At 32.5% G+C, this 21,820-nt stretch overlaps 1 protein-coding gene across 4 annotated transcripts in view; it reads right to left on the reverse strand.

The window, feature by feature from the left end:
- The window catches only part of APC7 (anaphase-promoting complex subunit 7), a 43,224-nt gene that overhangs the window by 2,835 nt on the left and 18,569 nt on the right, over positions 1 to 21,820 (reverse strand). For 3 of the 4 annotated variants that reach the window (XM_076508067.1, XM_076508069.1, XM_076508071.1), the window contains 10 exons: positions 20,634 to 20,721; positions 18,503 to 18,598; positions 12,298 to 12,386; positions 7,693 to 7,807; positions 7,104 to 7,245; positions 5,300 to 5,400; positions 2,968 to 3,012; positions 2,665 to 2,777; positions 2,418 to 2,534; positions 1,670 to 1,787 (listed from right to left, as the gene is read on the reverse strand). In XM_076508067.1, the coding sequence (XP_076364182.1) occupies positions 1,670 to 1,787; positions 2,418 to 2,534; positions 2,665 to 2,777; positions 2,968 to 3,012; positions 5,300 to 5,400; positions 7,104 to 7,245; positions 7,693 to 7,807; positions 12,298 to 12,386; positions 18,503 to 18,598; positions 20,634 to 20,721 (1,024 nt within the window). The remainder of the gene's footprint in view (positions 1 to 1,669; positions 1,788 to 2,417; positions 2,535 to 2,664; positions 2,778 to 2,967; positions 3,013 to 5,299; positions 5,401 to 7,103; positions 7,246 to 7,692; positions 7,808 to 12,297; positions 12,387 to 18,502; positions 18,599 to 20,633; positions 20,722 to 21,820) is intronic. The other variant, XM_076508068.1, reaches the window with a different exon arrangement.

The following is a 21,820-nucleotide window of genomic DNA, read 5'->3' on the forward strand; positions in this document are numbered from 1 at the left end:
ATTTGGTGATGACAATTCAAATCTGCAACCCTCAGATTGTGAGTTGAGCATACAACAAAATGTCCTTAAGTGCACCCCTTGTTGTAACTAAGATGGATAAAAAGAATTTGACAAATCAAAAGATATTTCTAAAGGAATTTTATAGGAGTATATTAGAGACATTTGAAGCAAAATCCTTGAGGACACTTTGACAATTAAATACATTGCAACAACATCTAAAAGGCTGTCTGCACTTATTAAAGTACTTCCACTCAGACTACATATAGTACAAAATGACAGAAAAGTGTTCAGATCAACAGTACCAAGAAAACTCAACAAGAATGAACTATTTGGTCACATAGCAGTTAAAAAACCTTTATTTCAATCTCCAAAAAGGTAGTGGAGATATTTTATTTGCTGACAAAATTTTAGTGGAAATTACTTGAAACTCTGAAAAGGAAGAATACAACAGTTACCATCATCAAGGTTGTAGACACTAGTTGGCTGGGACTACCAAAAAGATTGTGCCCTTAATTTTGCCAAAAAAATTTTTTTTAACTCCTAATATAAAAGTTAACTTATACTTACACATACTTGTATTCTGAGCCATCCTTCTATTCAAAGGTAACAAAAAATATTCAAATGTTCTTGTTATGTATAAAAAATTTCCAGAATACACATTAGAGTTCTCAAAGATATAACCATCACCAACAAGTACTTCTTCATCAAATGATTTCCTTTTATTTTGTGCAGATGTAAAAACACCTAAATAACAAAACCTCCTACTACATTGCTACTGTAGTGCCCCTATGGTAAGCTTTTATAGTGTTATTTTCATTTGTCTTAACATGCTAAACATATAAAAATATCATTTTGTAACTACATTTTTCACACGTTTATCAGATGGTTTATAAAAATATTTTTTTAGAGAAGAATTTAATCCAAAGTAGTCCCTAATGGCTTATCAAAAATCACTGAAAACTGATTAAAGTAATAATATTTTAAAATAGTAGTTTCATATAAAATATAAATTCTCTCCGGTGGATAACGTTCAAGTAAAATGGAAATATTTTATGTTGAATAGATAATGAAAATAATCAGTACTTATATCACAAAAACAAAACAAATCTAAGTGCATGGACAGGGGTAAAAGTGCACATGCCATGACCATTTACAAAGTCCCAGTCCACATGGTATTACATATTTAACGTCAGAGATATAAACTATTGATTTTACCAAACATTGCCGATTTAGCTACGACCTGTGGTATAAGGAAACAAATACCAAACACAGTATAGAAGGATACAGAAGAAACACTATAGATATGGAACTTGGAGGTTCAAGAGGCTATATAAATACAATACATAAATGATATGACACACAAAATTATTTTTATTCATCACATGAACATCATCTTGGATTCTGACTCATCAAAATTTTGAGTCAGACTCATATTGTCAATTCATAGATTCAACTTGAGTACAAATATATTTTTAACATATCCAAATTTTGGGGTACAACAAATTTGTACAATGCAGTAAGATATTTACTGAAAATAAAATGTGTGGATCTTAGATTGGCTTTATCAGTCATCTTCAAACCAATTAAAGTGGATGGTCCAATGAACCAAGTGTCTGTGCACATTTGGTTAATGGAGACCAATGCATAACTGAGAAGTGGTTAGACTTACACCAGTTTCTGAATCACCTATGTCTTCCACCTCAACATCATATGAACCTTCCAGGGATTCTGGATGCTGTTCAACACGCTGAGCCCCTTCTAATGCTCTTGGGTTAGTAGGGTCCATGCTAAACCAAACAAATAAAAGAGTATAAAACCAATTTTGAAATTAATACTCCAAAAGCAATAAAGAGCCTCAAGTTATCATCCCTGCTAACAATAGTTCAGTGGAAATTACTTGAAGTTCTGAATCGGTAAGCTGAAAAGGAAGAAATAATGTTCCCTGAAACATAAAAAAAATTCTCACACAAGCCTGTGAAAAACTGTAGAAACCTATTTACAGTCTACAATTCAAAAGTGTTTATCTTTATTCTTTCTAGTTCCATAATTCATTCTACAAGTACACTGTACCTCGAGAATGCAAGATGTTAGAATACATTTAGTGCTACCTCATAGGCAAAATAACTGGATTTTTCAAAATATTTATCATCGACACTAGGTAATAGCCTTCAGGAGCAAGTAACAAAACATATATAAATTTAAGTTCTAAATATTTCGGACAAATATTTATCAAACTGTTAACTTTCATAAAAAGAGAATGTGCTTCAGATGCAGCCTGTGTTGTTATTATTCTTGCATCCCTACACAACTTTTTAATATACACTTCCCTGGCCTTAATTATATTGTATGTATAAATATACTAATGTAATACTTCCAACTGTTAGAATCAGTATTAGAAAACAATAATAGATGCTTACTTCAGGGCAATACTAAAGTGGTGAAGGGCCTTCTCATGCTCATTGATTTTGGAAAGAAGGTCTCCTAGCAACTGGTGCAGCCTACAGGTACTCTGTACTTCTGCTTGCTTCTTTAACCTGTAATTACAATTGGATTTTTTTTAATGACTAGTTTTGTCAAGCAATTATGTTTTCACCAAACAACAAATGGGCATTCTGATAGTAGAACTTACTATTATTTAACTAAGAAATAGAGAACAATACTTACAGTTCTATTCCCTTCTGATATTGTCTCTCCTGCTCATAAATTTCAACAATCTGGTAGACTGCATCCAGGTAATTAGGATCTTGTTTCAGGGCTTTTTCCAGTAATGTTTTAGCCTAGAAATATCCAATAATTAAGATTCTCACACATTTAATAGCAATTTATGGATGTAAAGGTAATAAATAATAGAGCACTTCTAATGTTGCAACTTTATAAAACCAAATATAACTCCAGCCTTTCAAAATTAAGAAAAACACATAAACTTTGTGAATTAAGCTTTTTAAAAGCTATACAAAAATTTCTTACCTTTTCAACTGAAAGTGCATCTTTGGCCAAAACTGAGGCATAAAGCTGAAAATGAAATGAAAAATCAGTTGTATTATGGTTAACCAAAATGTCTTACCCTGAATCGTTTACAGGAATACCCCATAAAATAATGATGCCCACCCACCACTAAATGAAACTTTAACTATGTGTTTCTTCATTAAGAACTAATTCAACTATTAATTCGATTCATTTTAAAGTTTTCATATTTCACTTACATAATCTCTAGAACCTTCTGAATGAATCTTAAAAGTTTTTTTCTTTCAGTAATATTGTCTAATTTAACTGTAATTTTTCTATACAAAGAGCATACTTCAGAGAGGTCATCTTGAAGTGTAGCAAAAAGAATGGTTGAAAAACATGAACTGCAGTAATATAGTTCTTTCCTTTTCAAAATTGAATGGGAAGTTACGAGTTATACATAATCACAGTTTCAATATTCAGTCTTTTATTAGACGTGTTTTCTGTTTTTTATTGTACTGTAAAGAGAAACAATCCTGCAGAAAAATAAAGCAAGAAATCCAGGCACTAGCAGTTACACTTGTTTCCAGCAAACCCATTCTCAAAAACAAGCACATTTCTGAAGCCACCCTTTGTTATAGTAAAGTAATAACACAGAGAGAAATCTATGCTACAGCTCAACAATATTTATAGTATGGATAATTTCTGACAAACTCAGAAAATCAAAAGGTGGGAAAAAATCTATTGTTGACAATCTAGCATGCATGTTCAGTAAATTAATTTATAAGTATCTAGTAAAACTGTACAAGGACATTACATGAGTAGGTATATAAGTGTATATATTATTACTAATTACACACAAATATTTCAATTTGTTTATTTGTGTTAAAACTCATAGCATTAAGTTAAAGATATACTTAAAATACAATGATTTCTATTGGTTAAAATGTTAAGAAATTTGTTTTTACTCAGGAAGCATATACACAGAACTCTTGTTGATTCTCCCAATTACCTTGCGTAAACTTTAAATATGCATTTTAAGAAACAATCAATTATCACTCATTAGAATAACACAAACTGCTATAGTTTCCTAACTAAAGTATAAATAGAGAACATTTATTTTTGTTTGTAGCAACAATTTTAGTAAACACACTAGAATATTTCACAGCAAACTATGACTTTCCTCACCAAAGGATGATCATTCAGTGCAAATACATTAACAGTCATAAAAGTAAAAGGGTTAATAGTTCAGGCAGTGAATTAAACCAGAACCTTCTGACCAAAAAATCAATCAGTGAAGAGTTTAAAAACAAGGTTTAATTTTATTTCATATTTCTCAACTTTTTTTTACTGTAAGTTGAAGATTTTTCTACTTTTAAGCATTAAAGTTGAGAAAATAGGATAAAATATAGTTTACACACACAAAAACATTGATATTTACTGAGAAGGTTCTCAAAACTTAATTAAAACATTAAAACTAAAAGATGAGAAGAAGAATGTTTATTCTTAGCATGAAAAATAGCTTTTCACTAAGACTGACACAGGAAAGTTACAAACAAATCTTTAACGCCCAACAAATTTGTAACATTACTAAAAGTTTACCATATTTAGTGAATTCCATTATTGTAAAAATTAGTATGTACAGGTTCATAGTTCCCAGGGTCAAACAATTAGACTGGATTTGCAAACAGGCAGTTAAGTGTAGTTTGTTTGTTTTTGATTTTGCACAAAGCTACGTATTGGGCTATCTGTGCTCTGTCCACAACGGATATCAAAATCCTGATTCTTGTGTTCTAAGTCCCTCAGAAATACTACTGTGAAACTGGGGGCTGGAGACAGTAAATCAGTTCAGCGGTGTATATTATAAGTTTGTGTTTCAACAAAGAGAGTTTGGTTTGTTTTGAATTGAATTTCACACAAAGCTACTCGAGGGCTATCTGCGCTGGCCGTCCCTAATTTAGCAGTATAAGACTAGAGGGAAGGCAGCTAGTCATCACCACCCACCGCCAACTCTTAAGCTACTCTTCTACTAAGGAATAGTGGGGTTGACCATCACTTTATAATGCCCCCACGGCTGAAAGGGCAATCACATTTGGTGTAAAGGGGATACGAATCCGCAACTCTCGGATTATGAGTTGAGCACCTTGACCACCTGACAATTAGTTTGGGGTATGGAAAAAAAAAGAAGGTTAAAACCAAAGGAGAGAATTGATAATAATAAAATTCAAGGACACTGTCTCTGCATTTGTTTACATACATATTCTAAAACACACAGTTTTAGACAAGTAATAACATAACCTTCTTTTTAAAATTATTTATGGTTTAATAACAATTTCATTACAAAATAACTTACACAAAGAGCTCGAGGTGACTGTCCCAGCTGCTTGCAACAATTGCTGGCATAAACTATTGCTTCCCGATTTCTCCCCAAGGCCATATAGCCATCTACCAACCCTAAAAGAAGCATATGTCTGATGAAACAAGAATAATGAAATGAAGAAAGCACCTATTTGAAAACATGAAGGATATCATGACAACAGTAACACATGACCTGTGTGAACTCAATTCACAGCAGTTTATGAGCAAAGAAGTAAGCCAATAAGAAAATCTGTGATACTTGTTTTAAAGCTTTCTCATATGGAAATGCAACCAGCATAGTTATCTAAAAATGAAACTAGTAACTAAAATTTAAGTCAATAACCTTTAGAACTGAACACTCAAATCAGAAATCCCCCAATTTGGTGTATCTTAGTAACAGATGGTGAAATAAATGATAGGCTTAGCTACTTCATATTTATTTTTAACATCTTCAGAATAATAAAAAAATAGCATAATTATTTCCAATCTTTCAAACTTTATACAATTATAGGTTCACCATGATGAGTAAACAATAGCTAATAAAAACACAAATATATCGCTACAAACAATGGAATTTCTTAAGAAAAGTTTAATTAAATGATAATTCAGGCCTAAGAATTAAAATTCCATACAAGTTGTTTTCATTTTAATAACGAATTTTCTATGATACAGCTATGCAGATTTCAAAAATATTATCTATTTTTTCTATTAAGTAAAAATGTTTTACAATTGAGGGAGAGAAAAAAACTTACTTAGATCAAATTTACCACAAATATAACAGAATATGTACGGGTCCATTTACAAAGCTTCTTGTTGACATAGGCTCAAATAAATAATATCGAACAGAAAAAATAATGCCAAACTGCACACATACAAAAAAATATTATTCAGGAATGGCACATAATGCAGCCTGTTAACTGTCTGTATACTTCGGGTGTGTTTCTTGTGGGTTATAGAATGACCGGTAAGACTCTCACCTCTAGAGAAATCTATAGCCTGTGGTTGTCAACATTATGAGCATAACAAAATATGATCCAATTTAAATGAAAATGATTAATTTATGTAGAAATACAAATGACATTTCATGAAAAACTTGTATGTGATGGTTTGGTTTGTTTTGAATTTTGCACAAAGCTACACAAGGGCTATCTGCACTAGCTGTACCTAATTTAGCAGTGTAAGGCTAGAAGGAAAGCAGCTAGTCATCACCACCCACTGCCAACTCTTGGGCTACTCCTTTATCAACAAATAGTGGGATTGACCATCACATTATAATGCCCCCATGTCTGAAAGGGTGAGCACGTTTGGTGCAATAGGGATTTGAACCCGCAACCCTCAGAATATAAGACGAGTGCCTTAACCACCTGGCCATGTCGGGCCATATATGATGGAGAAAAACAAATTTCATTTTTGGATTCAGTGTATAAGAGTTACTGTAGAACATGTTAAATCTTCAGAAAATAAAATCATCACAGGCCTGTGTAACTTGTGTTTGACAGTTTTAGATTCAATCAATATTACTTAATTATCATATTCTGTAAATTTGTATCTCATTTCTACAGAAACCAACATAAATCAATGGTTTTTGTGCACAAGGAAAAGAAAACAACTATGAAAAAAAATTCATTTAAAAGCAATTTGTCATGCAGAGTTTGTGCTTTCACAAAAAAAATAGAGAGGAAAATTTTTCTAAACTTTAAATTCAGTGTTAAACACTCTTAAATAACTTGAAACTCGAAAATACAAAACAGATATGTTTTGGTGTTGGGATTAGTACAAGTTTACTAAAACACAAACACCTTTGTGAGCTTCAAATCTGTATGGAGCTATCTTATAAGCCTCTTTAAAGTGAACTAAAGCATCCTGCACTCTCTTCAGCTCTGTCAGGATAAACCCTTTCAACAGCAAAGCTTCAATGTTTCGAGGACTGATCAAGCAGGCCTAGAAGTACAGAAGTTTCCAGAAAACCAAATACAAGATTCCATTAAAACAAATCACACACATAACTTATTCACTATTTGTAAACATTACTTTATTACTTTGTCAGAATCCAATAGTTTTTTAGTTTAGAAATAGTGTATCATTAAGTAATAATACCTATTTGAAAATATTAAGCCAATGTATTACTGTAATTATTACAGTACAAAAAAACGTTAATAATAAAACAACTATTTCAATGTAACAAACTTAGATATTGGTGCATTTAATGTCCCCACACCAAACTGGTGACAAAAAATTAAACTTATTTCAGACAATTTTGAAAAGGCCATTTTTGGAAAAAGTTTCAACTGAACAACAACCTGAACTGCTACAAATAAGTCAAATCAAATACATTAAGAGAGAACAAATGTAGAGCTTATATATATAAATGCCCAAGTTTTAGCTTACTTTCTGGGCAAAGTAAACGCCTCTTGTTCCCTTTTTTGTGGCATGACAAAAGTAGGCCATTGCAATCCATGGTTCTGGAGCAACATCACTGACACTCAGTAGTTGAGAAGATAAGCTGATAAATAATAGTAATACCAAAATTTTTAATTTTTCTAGATATATAGTTATCCTTGCATTAAAATATTATGAATTATAATTTTATTTTCAGTTAAGTATTAAATTTTTTGCAGCATATTTGACCTGTTGTAGAAACTTTCAGTTAATTATGCTCTACCTGATATCTGAAAGTACACTTCAAGGTTGTTTCATACAAGTTTTGATAACCAAAACAAATGTTAAACTAACCACATTATTTTATGAGGAATTTAATTAAAACCTTTATACATATATATTTTAAAACTACTCAACAACACTTCAGGATATTTATCCTTTACAGATCAGGGTGGTCACTGGTAACCCAAAGAGTTTCTTTCTCACTGGAGATATAAGTAAACTGCATGACACAGGGTACAAATTTAATAAATAGTACTTTCTATTTATATATATATACACATACACACAGACATATATACGTATAATTAATATAATTCAAATTACTATTTCTATAATTTTTTAGACTGTGAAATTTTGTTAAGAGACAAAAACAATTTTCTTCATCTGCAAATTAACATTTTGTCATTTTTAAACTTCTTTAATACTTTATTTTGCAAACTGAAGTTGTCACCATCTTTTGCTACACACACACACACACATATATATATATATATATATAACAAACATGACTTAAGACTTCATCTTTCAATAACATTACTGTTCCATTTACCACATTGTGTATCATGTCCTTTATTAACAATATTATCAGCTGAAATAAAAAACATGTAAAAAATAATTCTTTTTTTAAATAATTATTTTGTTTGTTCAGCCAACACGGCTGAAAGCCACATAGTGGGCTATCTGTGCTCTACCCACCATGGCTATGGAAACCATGTCCGTAGCACTGTAAGTCTGCAAACACATTGCTCTGCCTCTGGAGGCTTTTCAATAAATAATAAGATACCTTATTTGAGTCATAAGAATATTTTTTGTTGCTTACTGTGACTGTTAAATATAATTAAGCTTACTTAATATCTTGTCATACAAAAAAAATTTCTGTAGCTTTCAAACCAATAATAGTTTAACACAAAAACATCTAAGGAAAGATAATGTCTAAAAAAAACAGTAAAATATTTACAGATTTTCACTTTGTTACTAAGTGTTGAGAACTTTGTATTAGAATCAATCATCTTCTCACCCATACATGAAATCCCTGTTGTCAATACCTCAAGACACCACAATTGCAGCTCAAACCATTTTATTTATGTTTGTGAGATGGCAAGTTGTTTTTAGATGGTTATAGCATTATGTATCATCTCTTCTGCCATTTAGTTTGTCTATGAATTTTCAGTATCATTTAAAATGCTCGCTCATCTTATGAATAATCACATTTATTTGGAGTAAATATGCATGAATTACTATGCAATTGGCATCAGTTTCCCTGGTGGCAATGTACAGATATCACTAATGGTACAAAAGACCATATAAATTATGATCACAGGATCTGTAATCTCTTGAACTAACATGTGAATAAAAACCCTACACTGAACTGTAACAAGATATACCTGAACAGTATTATCGCTGATTATTACTGAATATTGTTTGTGACCTTGTAGGTTAAATATAACGGGATATTGTTATTGTTTTATTTCTCTGTGTTTATCTGTATCTCTTTTTACCTGATTCTTTTACTTATTGATTTACTGAAACATTATCAACCTGGATTTATATATTGTACTGTTCATTAATGTTAGTTTCAAGTCCTGACCAGGAACTTATTTCTTTACTGTGTTTTAGTAAGTTATAAAGTTTGTATTCCAAATGTTTGAAAACCACACTTTAGATTTCTGTGGTTGTCAAAATACAATAAATTTTGCTGTTAGTTTTCAACTCTGACACAGGCAAGACACAGAAAAAAACATTCTACCCTTCTATTTCATTTTCCATTTGCAAATTACATTGGATGTTTTATGATAATGAAGTATCAGTTCTAAAAACATTTTTAGGTAAAAATTTGTTAGACAGAACTACAAATTCTTTAAATTTTGAAATTTGACATGTATATCTGATATACTTACAAGCACTAGTTCAGACAAGGTTAAGATAGTAAGATTTGATAAGGAACCCAGTTTTTAGAAATAAAAGTCTGGAGTTGGCTTGACTGGGTAATGAAAAAATACTTTATTGCAAATGTTCACCATTTCAACGTATTATGAACCTGAGAATGAAATGACGCTGTCAAAATGTCATACACTTACAATAAAGATTTTATCATTACCTGGTCGAGCCATTTCAAAACTTTAACATTTTTAAGATGGATCACATGTCAAAGGCTATGCTATTGCATTTATTGACTTGCATTCAGAATTTTACTGAACTACTATTTTATAAATTTATGTCAATAAGTTTTGAATCAAATTGTAGATTATAATTCAAACTTTATTATATATGAGTTAATTTCTTAATTTAATGTATATATTAAAAGAAAACATCTAGTCATGTGGTATGTTGGATGCAGCACTGTTTAAAATTAGATGTTTGTGATGTCAAAACAATAAATCTATAATTTTGTACAAATTAGGAACTCAAATTAGTAATACTGACAAGCTAGAATGTAAAATTAGAACCTCACATCTTTTCATTTTGCTGAGATATGACTTATGGACTGAATCAAATCCAGTGTCCCTGATCACCTTGTTCTATTTTTGGAAATGGTCCCTTACATACACTTCAATATATGACATATGAATAGCCAATCAACAGCTCAGAATCTCCAAAGAGACGTTTCCCAAATATGTTAATCTTTGAAAATGCTAAAATGTTCCTTCAGTTCAAGATTTCAATGGGGTAAGTGTTTTCTTTAGTTGTTTCAAAGATTCATATTTGTCAGTAATACTGACAAGCTAGAATGTAAAATTAGAACCTCACATCTTTTCATTTTGCTGAGATATGACTTATGGACTGAATCAAATCCAGTGTCCCTGATCACCTTGTTCTATTTTTGGGAAATGGTCCCTTACATACACTTCAATATATGACATATGAATAGCCAATCAACAGCTCAGAATCTCCAAAGAGACGTTTCCCAAATATGTTAATCTTTGAAAATGCTAAAATGTTCCTTCAGTTCAAGATTTCAATGGGGTAAGTGTTTTCTTTAGTTGTTTCAAAGATTCATATTTTTTAAAATATAAATACATCTTAGTTACAACAATTAATAAACTGTAGTGAGATTCTGAGGTATCAGTGTAGTTATTTATGATTTTCTGGTCATTCAACTGTATATATAAAAAAACCTAAATACGATTTTCTGGTCATTTTCTTTGATATCCTCCACGAGTGAAATTTTTAAAAGGTTTAGCAGCCTATGTCCAGCAGGAACCAAGTTCAGAGGTCATAGCAATAAGAGATAATTGTTTGCTTTAATTTTTTATTTACTGTTCTATGTTTTAAAAAAAGTTTAATTATCTATATATAATAATATATATAATTACTATTTAGAAATAATCTATATAACATCTAATAATTGAAATGTCACTGTACATTACAAAATACTAGTCCACTAAAACACAGCCAAGACAGGACAGACTAAAGATCAGTTTTATATTACTGGATATGTGACCTAAGTGTGCGTGCACTGCGCCAATGCAAGTTATGTAATGTTAGCTAGGCAAAACTGGAAGATCAATATAATAAAAAAATAATATATATGTAAATATATAGCATTACAAAACTTAAGCTACTTAGACTAAACATCTGTATTTTCATGTTATAATATGTAATCATTCTAGGATGAAAAAAACACAACTTATATTTATTTACTAATTTCTTCACAATGGTTACGAGATTGGTCAAGTGACAGGCTCCATATAGTAATAGTATAGAAAATAACATATAATATGAAGTCTTACTGAAAACAAATGTTTAAAATGTAGTTAGGAAGTTTTAGAGATTACTTAAATAATATTTGAGGTTTTTGGGATGAAGAGTAGCTTTTTTAATCATAATACAAAATCACTTTGCACTCAGACTAGTAATGTAAAAAAGGACAATTTTCACAAACAATTCTTTAGTAAAAATATTTCATTAAAAAATCTGATTTTTGGTTTACAAAATACCTGTAATCTTTACTAGAACTCTACTGTATCAGAAATCATAATGTAAATACTTAATGTGTGAAAATGTGTATACAAACTTTTATATATTATACTAAGCCCACAGTTGATAGATAATTAAGTTTTAAAAGAATGTATCACACTGAGTCAAACATGATTTTACTCAATATGTCAAACAGAATCCAACGAATATCATTACTTTTTAAACTAGGAAAGAACAACAGATAATAAAGTCTTTCAACATATAGGACTACATAAATTAAACAAGAACACAAGCAAAGTCTATCAATCAGTAATAATAGTTACAAAGCCTTTCATTCTTGGCAACAAAGAATTATGTTAAGCTCCTTATGTTTTAAAGTTTACTTAATAGATTACTAGACGTGTCAATACTCACTTTTCCAGCTCCTTAAGTTTCTTTTCTCTTGCAAGAACTGCAGCAAATAAATCCATACCTCTTAGCCCGAGAGGGTCAAGAGTGTGTGCCTGCAGAAAATATTGAAACAAATTAAAATAGTTATAACAAACAATGACAATTAGCATAAAAAAACATGATAATAAGTTTAACATAAACAGGGAGAGAAAACTTTGGAATATAAGTTGAGTTAAAACTAAACATTGTCCAAAAGGTAGATAAATAACTCAAAGATAATTAAAAACACCAATGACTTGTAAAAATTTAAAAACACAATAAAGTTGGACAGTGATGATGAGAAAATCCACTCGTAGAGAAAATATACATGTGAAAACAGCTGATTTGGGTTGAGAAAATTATTTTATGTAGAGGAGGGAACAACATTTTGACCTTCTTCAGTCATCATCAGGTTCACAAAGAAAGAAAGTTTCTGATGACGACTGAAGAAGGTCAAAACGTTGTTCCCTCCTCTACATAAAAAAATTTTCTCAACCCAACCAACCAGCCATTTTTACATGTATAAGTTGGACAGTGTCACCATTACCAATGACACACACTGTCCAACATCACAGTTTACTGCATAGAAAAGCCATCTAAAATGGTGCTGCTGCTCATGGTCATAACAATGGCACGATAGTAAAACATGGACACAAAGATCACATGTTGGGGGATCTCACCCAGGTAAAAGAAAATGATGAGTTAAAAAAGTGGGGCCAGTGCATATAATAGTCAGGACAATTCCTTCCTTCTGATAGTTACAGAAACAAGAAGGTCAATGAGCAGAAGAAGATTTGATTTGGAAAAGCTTGTTATCACATTGCTTACACCAAGTCAACCATCAACTGGTACGAAGCCAAACCTTGAATACTGGACCATAGTCCATATATGGAGCAGGCACAGCCCAAAGCAAACAAATTCAGATGCTGTTTCAGCAAGCTCATGAATAATGATATTTCCAGGTGTCCAGAAAAACTGGATGGAAACAGAAGATAAAAAATGTGCCAGTAGTTTTTGAATATCAATAAGAACAGGGTGAGAATTAACATGAACCAATGTCAGAGCCACTAGAGAGCTAAAAGAGTCAGTGTAAATGGTACACTCAATGTATTGATAGTTTCACTGTGATCCAGGATAAGAGAAATGGCATACAACTTACCTATAACACAGAAACTGCAGAGTAGATCTTATGAGCAACCATCGAGTCACAACAAACCACAGCAGAGTCCATACAATTACTTGATTTAAAATTACATGTTCAAATGGGAATAGAAGGATGATTTTAAAAGATGTTCAGCAAAGTGAAGATGGTACTTCGAATTAAAAGTATCTGTTTTCATCAGATGACTCACGGAAAAGTCACTTCTAGGGATGGTAATAATGCATAGTGAGATGACCTGATCATTGGGGACAACACCATCATCCAATGCAAGACCCAATTCAGCCAATTGTACCTGGATTTGAAGGCCAAAGGTAGGAAAAGACACAACTGCATGTGGGATGCTGTGGTAAGAAGTGAAGCTTGGTAGCATACTGCAGAGAAAGTTGCCAATGGCAGAGGTGAAGAAGAGGTTCATGGAGTTTATTGTACAAACTCTGGATAACAGAAGTGCAAAAAGCCACCATGCAGAGCAAAAGCCCCAAATGGTGAATGAGGTAAAACATCTTCAATGCAAAGGCCCTGACAGAACCACAGATGAGAGCCCCATAGTCCAGTTTGGATCAAACGAGGGCATGAAAGATCTTGAGCACAGAACACTGATCTGCACCCCAAGACATGGAAGAGAGGACACGGAGGATGTTCAGTGACTTGTACATCTGACATGTAGCTGCTTGATGTGACAATTAAGAGTAAGCTTATGATCAAAGATAAGCCCCAAGAACTCTGCTTCAGGGACCACTGAGAAAACTGCATCACCAAGACAGAACCAAGTATCGGGTTGTAAACCCTGTTTTGGCAAAAGTGCATGCAAATGGTTATGGAGAAAAAAAAGGTAAAACCATTTGCTGTGGTCCACTTTAACAAGTGACTGAGGACAGTATGAAGCTGCCCTTTATGAACTCCATATTTGACAAATGAAAAGAGATGTGGAAGTCAATGACACAGAACCCATTTACAACAGTAGGATGAAGTTAGTGAGTAATAGCATTAGAATTGATACTAAAAAGAGGAATAGTCAAAACACAGCCCTGAGCAACTCCAAACTCCTGTGTGAAAGAATGGGAAAGAGTAGGACCCACATATACTTGGAATCACCTGTACAGTAAAAAATTTACAAATACAAATGCAACCCATAAGAATGGTAGTCCAGCAACATGCCATACCTCCATGTACTGCCATAAGCCTTCTCAAGATTGAAGAAGACAGAAACAAGATTTTCTATCACAAGGAAGACTTCTATGATTGGCAATTAAAGTTAAATAACATGGTCCATGGAGTAGCATTGTCAATGAAACCCAAATTCAGTGGGAAAGAAAAGGTTGCTTGATTCAAAGAATGAAATAAGATGAACATTAACCATCCTTTCTTAAAACTTTACAGTACAGCTAGTCAAAGTAACTAGATGATAATTAGAAGGAATCTAGGGATCCTTTCCAGATTTAAGTTATGTCCTTGCTGAGAGTATCAGAAATGTTCTGTACATCAGCAACTTCATGGACGTTGGAGATCAAGATGGAAAGGGGATTGGATGCATACATACCTCCCCATAGACTCTCCGACTCTTATCCCATATGACTTTGGAATTGGTGGTAGAAGAGATACTAGTTGTAAACTTAAACCAATATTTCTTTTGACTTGATGCCTGACCTTATGAGCAAGAACACAGACCTGTTGGAAGATAATCCAATCAGAAATTGTAGAATACATATGAAAGGTATCCCAGGCCTGTTTCTGAGTCTTCTGTGCCTGTTGGTATGCAGGAGACTACTATGGATGAGGATTTTGTGTGAAATTTATTGAGGCTTTGGGGATAGAACGAACAGCCAGTTAGATTAAACAATCATTTACTGTCTGTAGTTAAAAGATGGAAGACTAACACCAGGATGAAGTTCCAAGAGAGAGGTGAAAAAAAGCCAATCTAACTTCTACAGTGGCACTCAGGTCAGGTGGCATCAAACATAGAAATATCTATCAAAATAATAGGAAAATAACTGTTGCCCCATGGATCACTGTCAACCCTACACAAAAAACAACAACAAAAGGAAATAGAAAGGGGAACAAACAGAGAGATCAATAGCAGTAAAACACTGAATCAGTGCATGAAAACAGATAAAGAAACCAGTACTAAAGAGAGAAAGGTAGCTGTGATCTGAGAGCTTCTGCTATGTGGAATGACTCCACAGGATGATTGTGTTCATTAAAATCTCCCAGGACCCCAAAGGGAGAAGGCAACTGTTCTATGAGACAATTAAGATATGATTCATTGTAATTCTCTTTAGGAGAGAGGTAGAGGTAACAAATGGTGAAGGTGTTACCAAAGAAAACACAGATGACTACTACTTCAAGTGTATTGAGTGGCACAGAGCAGGTGGGCATGTGCTGGTCGATCAGCAGCACCACCCCTCCGTGCACTCATCCAACACACTACCTGTTATTCCATTATAAAGAAAACTGCTGAAAGATGACAGTAACAGCAGGTATTAGGAATGTTTCCTGTAAAGAAAGACATACATGATGATAGGAATCAAACAAGACCTTAATGTCACCCAGCATAGAACAGAAACTTCAACAGTTTCACTGTATCAAAGTGGCCATTTTTACTTAGATGGAGGAGGACTGGGCAGAGAATCCTTTTGTTTATGACCACACCATTTTTCTTTGCTAGAAGGAGGGCTGCTGACTTCTATGGATAGTGAACGAATTCTAGTGAACGAATAATCATTCTACACCTCAAGGATAAAGAAGATGGACCTAAGTAGGTATAAAAAGCTGTGGCTGAAGGAATTGGACCTAGGCAGTTACTGGAAAGAATGGTGGGAACTTATCAACTCATTTATCCATAGAGGACAAAAGATACTTCAGATGGTTTGAGAATAATTCTGTTGGGAGCAAAAAAAAATCTGTCTGTGCTCCCACTGCAGTGATGGAACATAATGCTGCAGAAGATGGAGTGGGGGAACTATAACTTCTGAGCCTTGAGCTAAAAAATGTTGTGTACAGTATGTAAACATTGTACCTCTTTCTCCACCCATTTAGAGCAAAATCAAAATTAAGAAGAATGGGAACCCTCACAACCAATACAGTAAGGGTTCAGTTGACACAACAAGCATATCAAAGACTCATGAAAAGATGTCTTTGAATGCCCAAACTGTTGATATCAGAAACATCTGAAAGGGTTATGGATAAATGACCACAACTTACACTTAAAATAAACTGCACTAACAGAAGCAGGTGGATGTTATGATATAAACATCAAAATTAAAACACTTGTTGGCAACATAATTCCATCCTTGTGAGCAGAGACACAGTACACAGCAGAAACTCTTTGACTGGAGAAACCAGCAAGGGTATCCAATTTGGGGATGTTCTTCAAATCCCTCTCAAAGATTTCTCTTTGAAAAGAATTCAAAGAAGCATGGAAAGTAACCTCAATGGGTGTATCCCCAATGGTCTTTAATCTTGGAATAGGTTTGCTGTGTGTAGGTGTAGATGCTTACACCAAAATGTCTCCAGAATGCACCTTTCTGACTAACTTGGGAGAGCCAGTAAAGCCTTCAAGTCCTTTCTGAATGAAAAGGAGAGAATTTTACCTAAGGATGTGTATGACAAAAAATAAAGAATAAAAAAAAATTGTTGCACACTGTGCAACAGTTGATGTCTATGCATGGTTGTTTACCAATGAGCTGTTTTTTGTGATTTTAATATTTTTCAAGATCTGAGAATCCATAACAAAAGGAGAAAAATTCAGTGCCCACTGACCCCACCCACCATGGGGTCCCATAAAAGGATGCACTACAATACAATGTCAAACAAGAACACTGCAGCAATACCAGAGTTTCATGAACACTATACCCAAACACCAGCTTCACACACAACTACACAACACCTGTTGAGAACACCCAACACTCGTACTCAGTTGACCACAGTCCAACAGAACCAGCTGACTGACCTGGGAAGCACCCCAAGGCCACCTGTCCATAAGAATTCAAGTCCAAAGTGGTGTGTTGCAGTGTCCCAGACAACACTCAAACACCAGGATCCTCTCCTTAATGGATTGCCATGCACAGCAAACATGTGGGTGGATGTTCAAATTCTAGAGGAGTTAAATCACAAATAAAGACCCTTCCTCAGAAAGTCCTCTTGCCACATACAGCAATCCACCTTAAAGGTTTTTTTATTAAGTGAGAAAAAAGGCTAAGTAAAGATGAGTTAAGACCAGTAAACCCTATTAGTGTCTTTAAAGAAGACATAGATGAAATAGCTCTAAAGAAGGAAAAAAAACTAGTCTTAAAAACCAAAAATATGACAAAAATTGAAATATTAGTGGATTGGTTATATAGTATTCATATGATAAAGAAATTATTAGGTAAAGGTTAATGTTTAAGTTACTGAAGTAAACAAGAATAACTTAGCTTGAGTGGTTGAGCAAGTCTAGACAAAGAAAAAATTAATCTCCTAAATATATAACCAGAATATTACAAAAAGAGATGACAATTCTGACCTTGACAGTTTACACAATAAACAATGAATGAAAACTAGAATATTTATACACACAGTCTTTAACTTTCACATTATGTTTTTGAGACTTATAAAAAACTAAGTTAAAAAAATGATTCATGTATCAAACAAGTACCTAATACATAGAGATACTTAAAAAAATAATCTTAAAGTGGTGATTTATATGCATGGAGACTTTTGTTTTAAAATCATGAACATTAAATGCATGTTGAGAAACAGTGTATTCTAAACTGAAAACACACTGATGTTAAATGTATATCTGAAAAGAATATATTGCATTGACATGAAACAAAACTATTACACAAGGAAATGATATTTATTATACACGTGTATATAAAATAAGTTTCCAAAAAATGAGCTAAAATGTCAAAAACAAAATGTAAAAAATGTAAATGTGTAATAATTAATGACTAATGTATGATAATTAATGACCAATGTATAATAATTAATGACTAAAAGAAAATTCTGCAGAGTTAAATGCTGGTCTTATTACTTCACAAGTTACACTACCTTCTCTAAAACCATCAACGCATTTGCAAAGTCACCATTACAATAGTAGGCATTCCCAAGGGCCACCAGGATATCCACACAGTCTCGTAAAAGTGACTAAAAAAAGGAATTGTGGCTTTATCAGTTGAATATTACCAAGTTAAAAATTCATTTACAAAAACAAAAGCTTCGAGAAAGGACTTAGTCATAATTCACAGCAGCAAAATACCTTACCAAATCCTGTCTATTAAGAAAGAGTTAGAGGTACTGACAAGTTTTGAATCTTCTGAAATTTTCCAAATTTCCTAAGTCATTAGAATGATTTTATTTATACACAGAGAATAAAACTGTATACATTCTTGAAGAAAAACAATGGAATTATAAATGCTTTAATCAAATATTTCAGAAACAGTTACTACAATTTGTTTCTAAACTGGAGAATTTTCTGAAATTACTTATTTACTGAAAAAATAAATCACATTTCAAGCCAGTCTTTTTTCAGTAGAAAATCACATTGATTCCACTCTTTTAGTGTAGGATTTTGTTTGTTTATCTCAATTGGATATAGAAGAACAACATGTTGTAAGTTTTGAGTTACCACCCGACATGGCCAGGTGGGTGAAGGCATTCGACTCATAATCTGAGGGTTGTGGGTTTGAATCCCCATCGTACCAAACATGCTTGCCCTTTCAGTCGTGTGGGTATTATAATGTGATGGTCAATCCCAAAAGTCATTGGTAAAAGAGTAGTCCAAGAGTTGGTTGTGAGTGGTGATGACTAGCTGTCTTCCCTCTGGTCTCACACTGCTAAATTAGGGATGGCTAGCTCAGATAGCCCTTGAGTAGAAATTAAAAAACAAACGTCCAGCTCTAACCCGCAAGTTTTGCCCAAATGACAGATTAACTGAATACATTCTATAAACACTGGCTTAAGTTTGTAATGGGTTAGTTTTAATGTTCCTCAAAAAATTTAGTCCATATGGTACCAATAAACATTTTAATCAGATTTGAATAACACAATAAACATCTTGATATTGTGTTTTAATAACACAGTAAACATCTTGATCTCATGTCTAAATAACACAGACAATATCTTGATCTCATGTCTGAATAACACAGACAATATCTTGATCTCATGTCTGAATAACACAGACATTTTGATCTCATGTTAGAATAACATGGATAACATCTTGATCTCATGTCTGAATAACACAGACAATATCTTGATCTCATGTTAGAATAACATGGATAACATCTTGATCTCATGTCTGAATAACACAAAAAATCTTGATCTCATGTTTAAATAACAGAGACAATATCTTGATCTTACATTTAAATAACAGGGACAATATCTTGATCTCATGTTTAAATAACAGAGACAATATCTTGATCTCACGTTTAAATAACAGGGACAATATCTTGATCTCATGTTTAAATAACAGGGAAAACATCTTGATCTTGTGTTTAAATAACAGGGACAATATCTTGATCTCATGTTTAAATAAGAGGGACAATATCTTGATCTCACGTTTGAATAACATGGACAATGTCTTGATTTCACATTGTAATAACACAGACATGTTGATATCATGCTTTAATAACACTGTCAACATTTTGATCTCATACTTTAATAACAAAATAAACGTTAATCTTCTGTATGAATCCCTAACAACTACACAGTCCTTATCAGGACTATAATTAAAGATAGAAGTTTGATTTAATTTGGCTTAGTAGTATTTGAACAAATACACCTATCTTGAACGAGAATGAAAATAACAAGGAATTTATATCAACATTTTACATTAAACAAATTACAGAAAAAAGTTTATCAGTGTGTCAATGTACAGCCTTAATGTACAGAATAGTCAAATTAAGTTTTAAAAATTATAGTATTTTCTCTTCATAAGCACTTCTAGTAATAAAATCTTCAAAAATATTTTTGATTTTCTTAAAAAAAACATGAAATTACTGTTCTTCGTTGGATTTTCTCATTACAAGAAGTGCAAGTTAAATATAAGAATTAAAATTCAATTGTTTAGGTGGCTAAGAACTAACTTTACACACACAGATATACACACAATAAAAATAACCTACAACATGGTAAGTATTAAAAAAATCTGAAAAAAAACAGTTTAAATTAAAAGAACAGTTACCTTGTTTTCCAGCTGTTTGAAGGTGGCAACAGACTGCTGGTGTTCTCTGGCATGTAAGTGAGCAAAAGCTTTAATCCATGAAGGCAGCCTATACATTAATGAAATTATTTGTTTACTAAAAAGGAAAAATTACATCTGGCATAACCTCAAATTTTAATACTAATGGCAAGTCATAAGCCATGTTTCAAAGTATCCAGAAGATAATGACTAATGGAAAAATATCCTATGACTACTAGAAGCTATTAAAGCTTTTTTGTTTTTTTTATAGTATCTGTATTTACTCGAAAAATCAGTCACCTTACTTTTTTACAATCACTTAATCCTTTAAAACTTTGGATAAGTGCCTGATCAAGTATTGAAAAGCATCATCAGTTTTGGTTGTAACTACCAATTACAAATAAAGTTTCAAAAGAACTAATATTTAGGGACCTAGTTTCTGTCCCACAGATATTTTGAACCTGATGAACAATTTCCAATTATTGTACACCAAGATGAAAAATTCAGTAAAAACTGATAAATACTTCTATGCTATACAAAGTAATGTGGTTGATTGGTTCCTCATGTTAGACCAAAGCCATACTGGGCCATCTTCCACATCCACCATTGGAAATGAACCCCAAATTTCAAAATCATAAAACTGTAGACTTACCACTATACAACCATAGGACCTAAATAACATGATCTATTAACAAGACACTTTATCATGTAAAACCAAATTATAAAACTTGGTACCTTATATGCATCAATGCTAAAGATTACCAAATTAAGATAAGTCCTCATCATTGGGAAGCCAATCATCTATTACATTGAGTCCAAAAGACTGTACATTACACACTTTTAAGGTGATAAAATGTTTACTGAAAACTTCTTTATGAGATTAAAACACTGGCATTCCACATTTTATTACTTTTAACGATTATTTTAAAGATTACACTGAAAATATGAGTTATAAGTTACAAAGTCAGCAGACAAGCTGACTGGCTTTAATTCTTTCAAATCCAATGCTTCATTGTTTTATAAAGACAAAATACATCATTAAATTCTAAAATATTCCAAATGATTGCATTACTCAAATTAGCTACAACATTTAGAAATTCATTTTGATATATTTTATTACCATCCATGTTGAATTTATTAATTAAAATGTACACTGCAAACCCTAATTCAATTTTGTATTTCCTCACACA

This window comes from Tachypleus tridentatus, chromosome 6, assembly GCF_004210375.1.
Source record: "Tachypleus tridentatus isolate NWPU-2018 chromosome 6, ASM421037v1, whole genome shotgun sequence".
Lineage (NCBI taxonomy): Eukaryota > Metazoa > Arthropoda > Merostomata > Xiphosura > Limulidae > Tachypleus > Tachypleus tridentatus.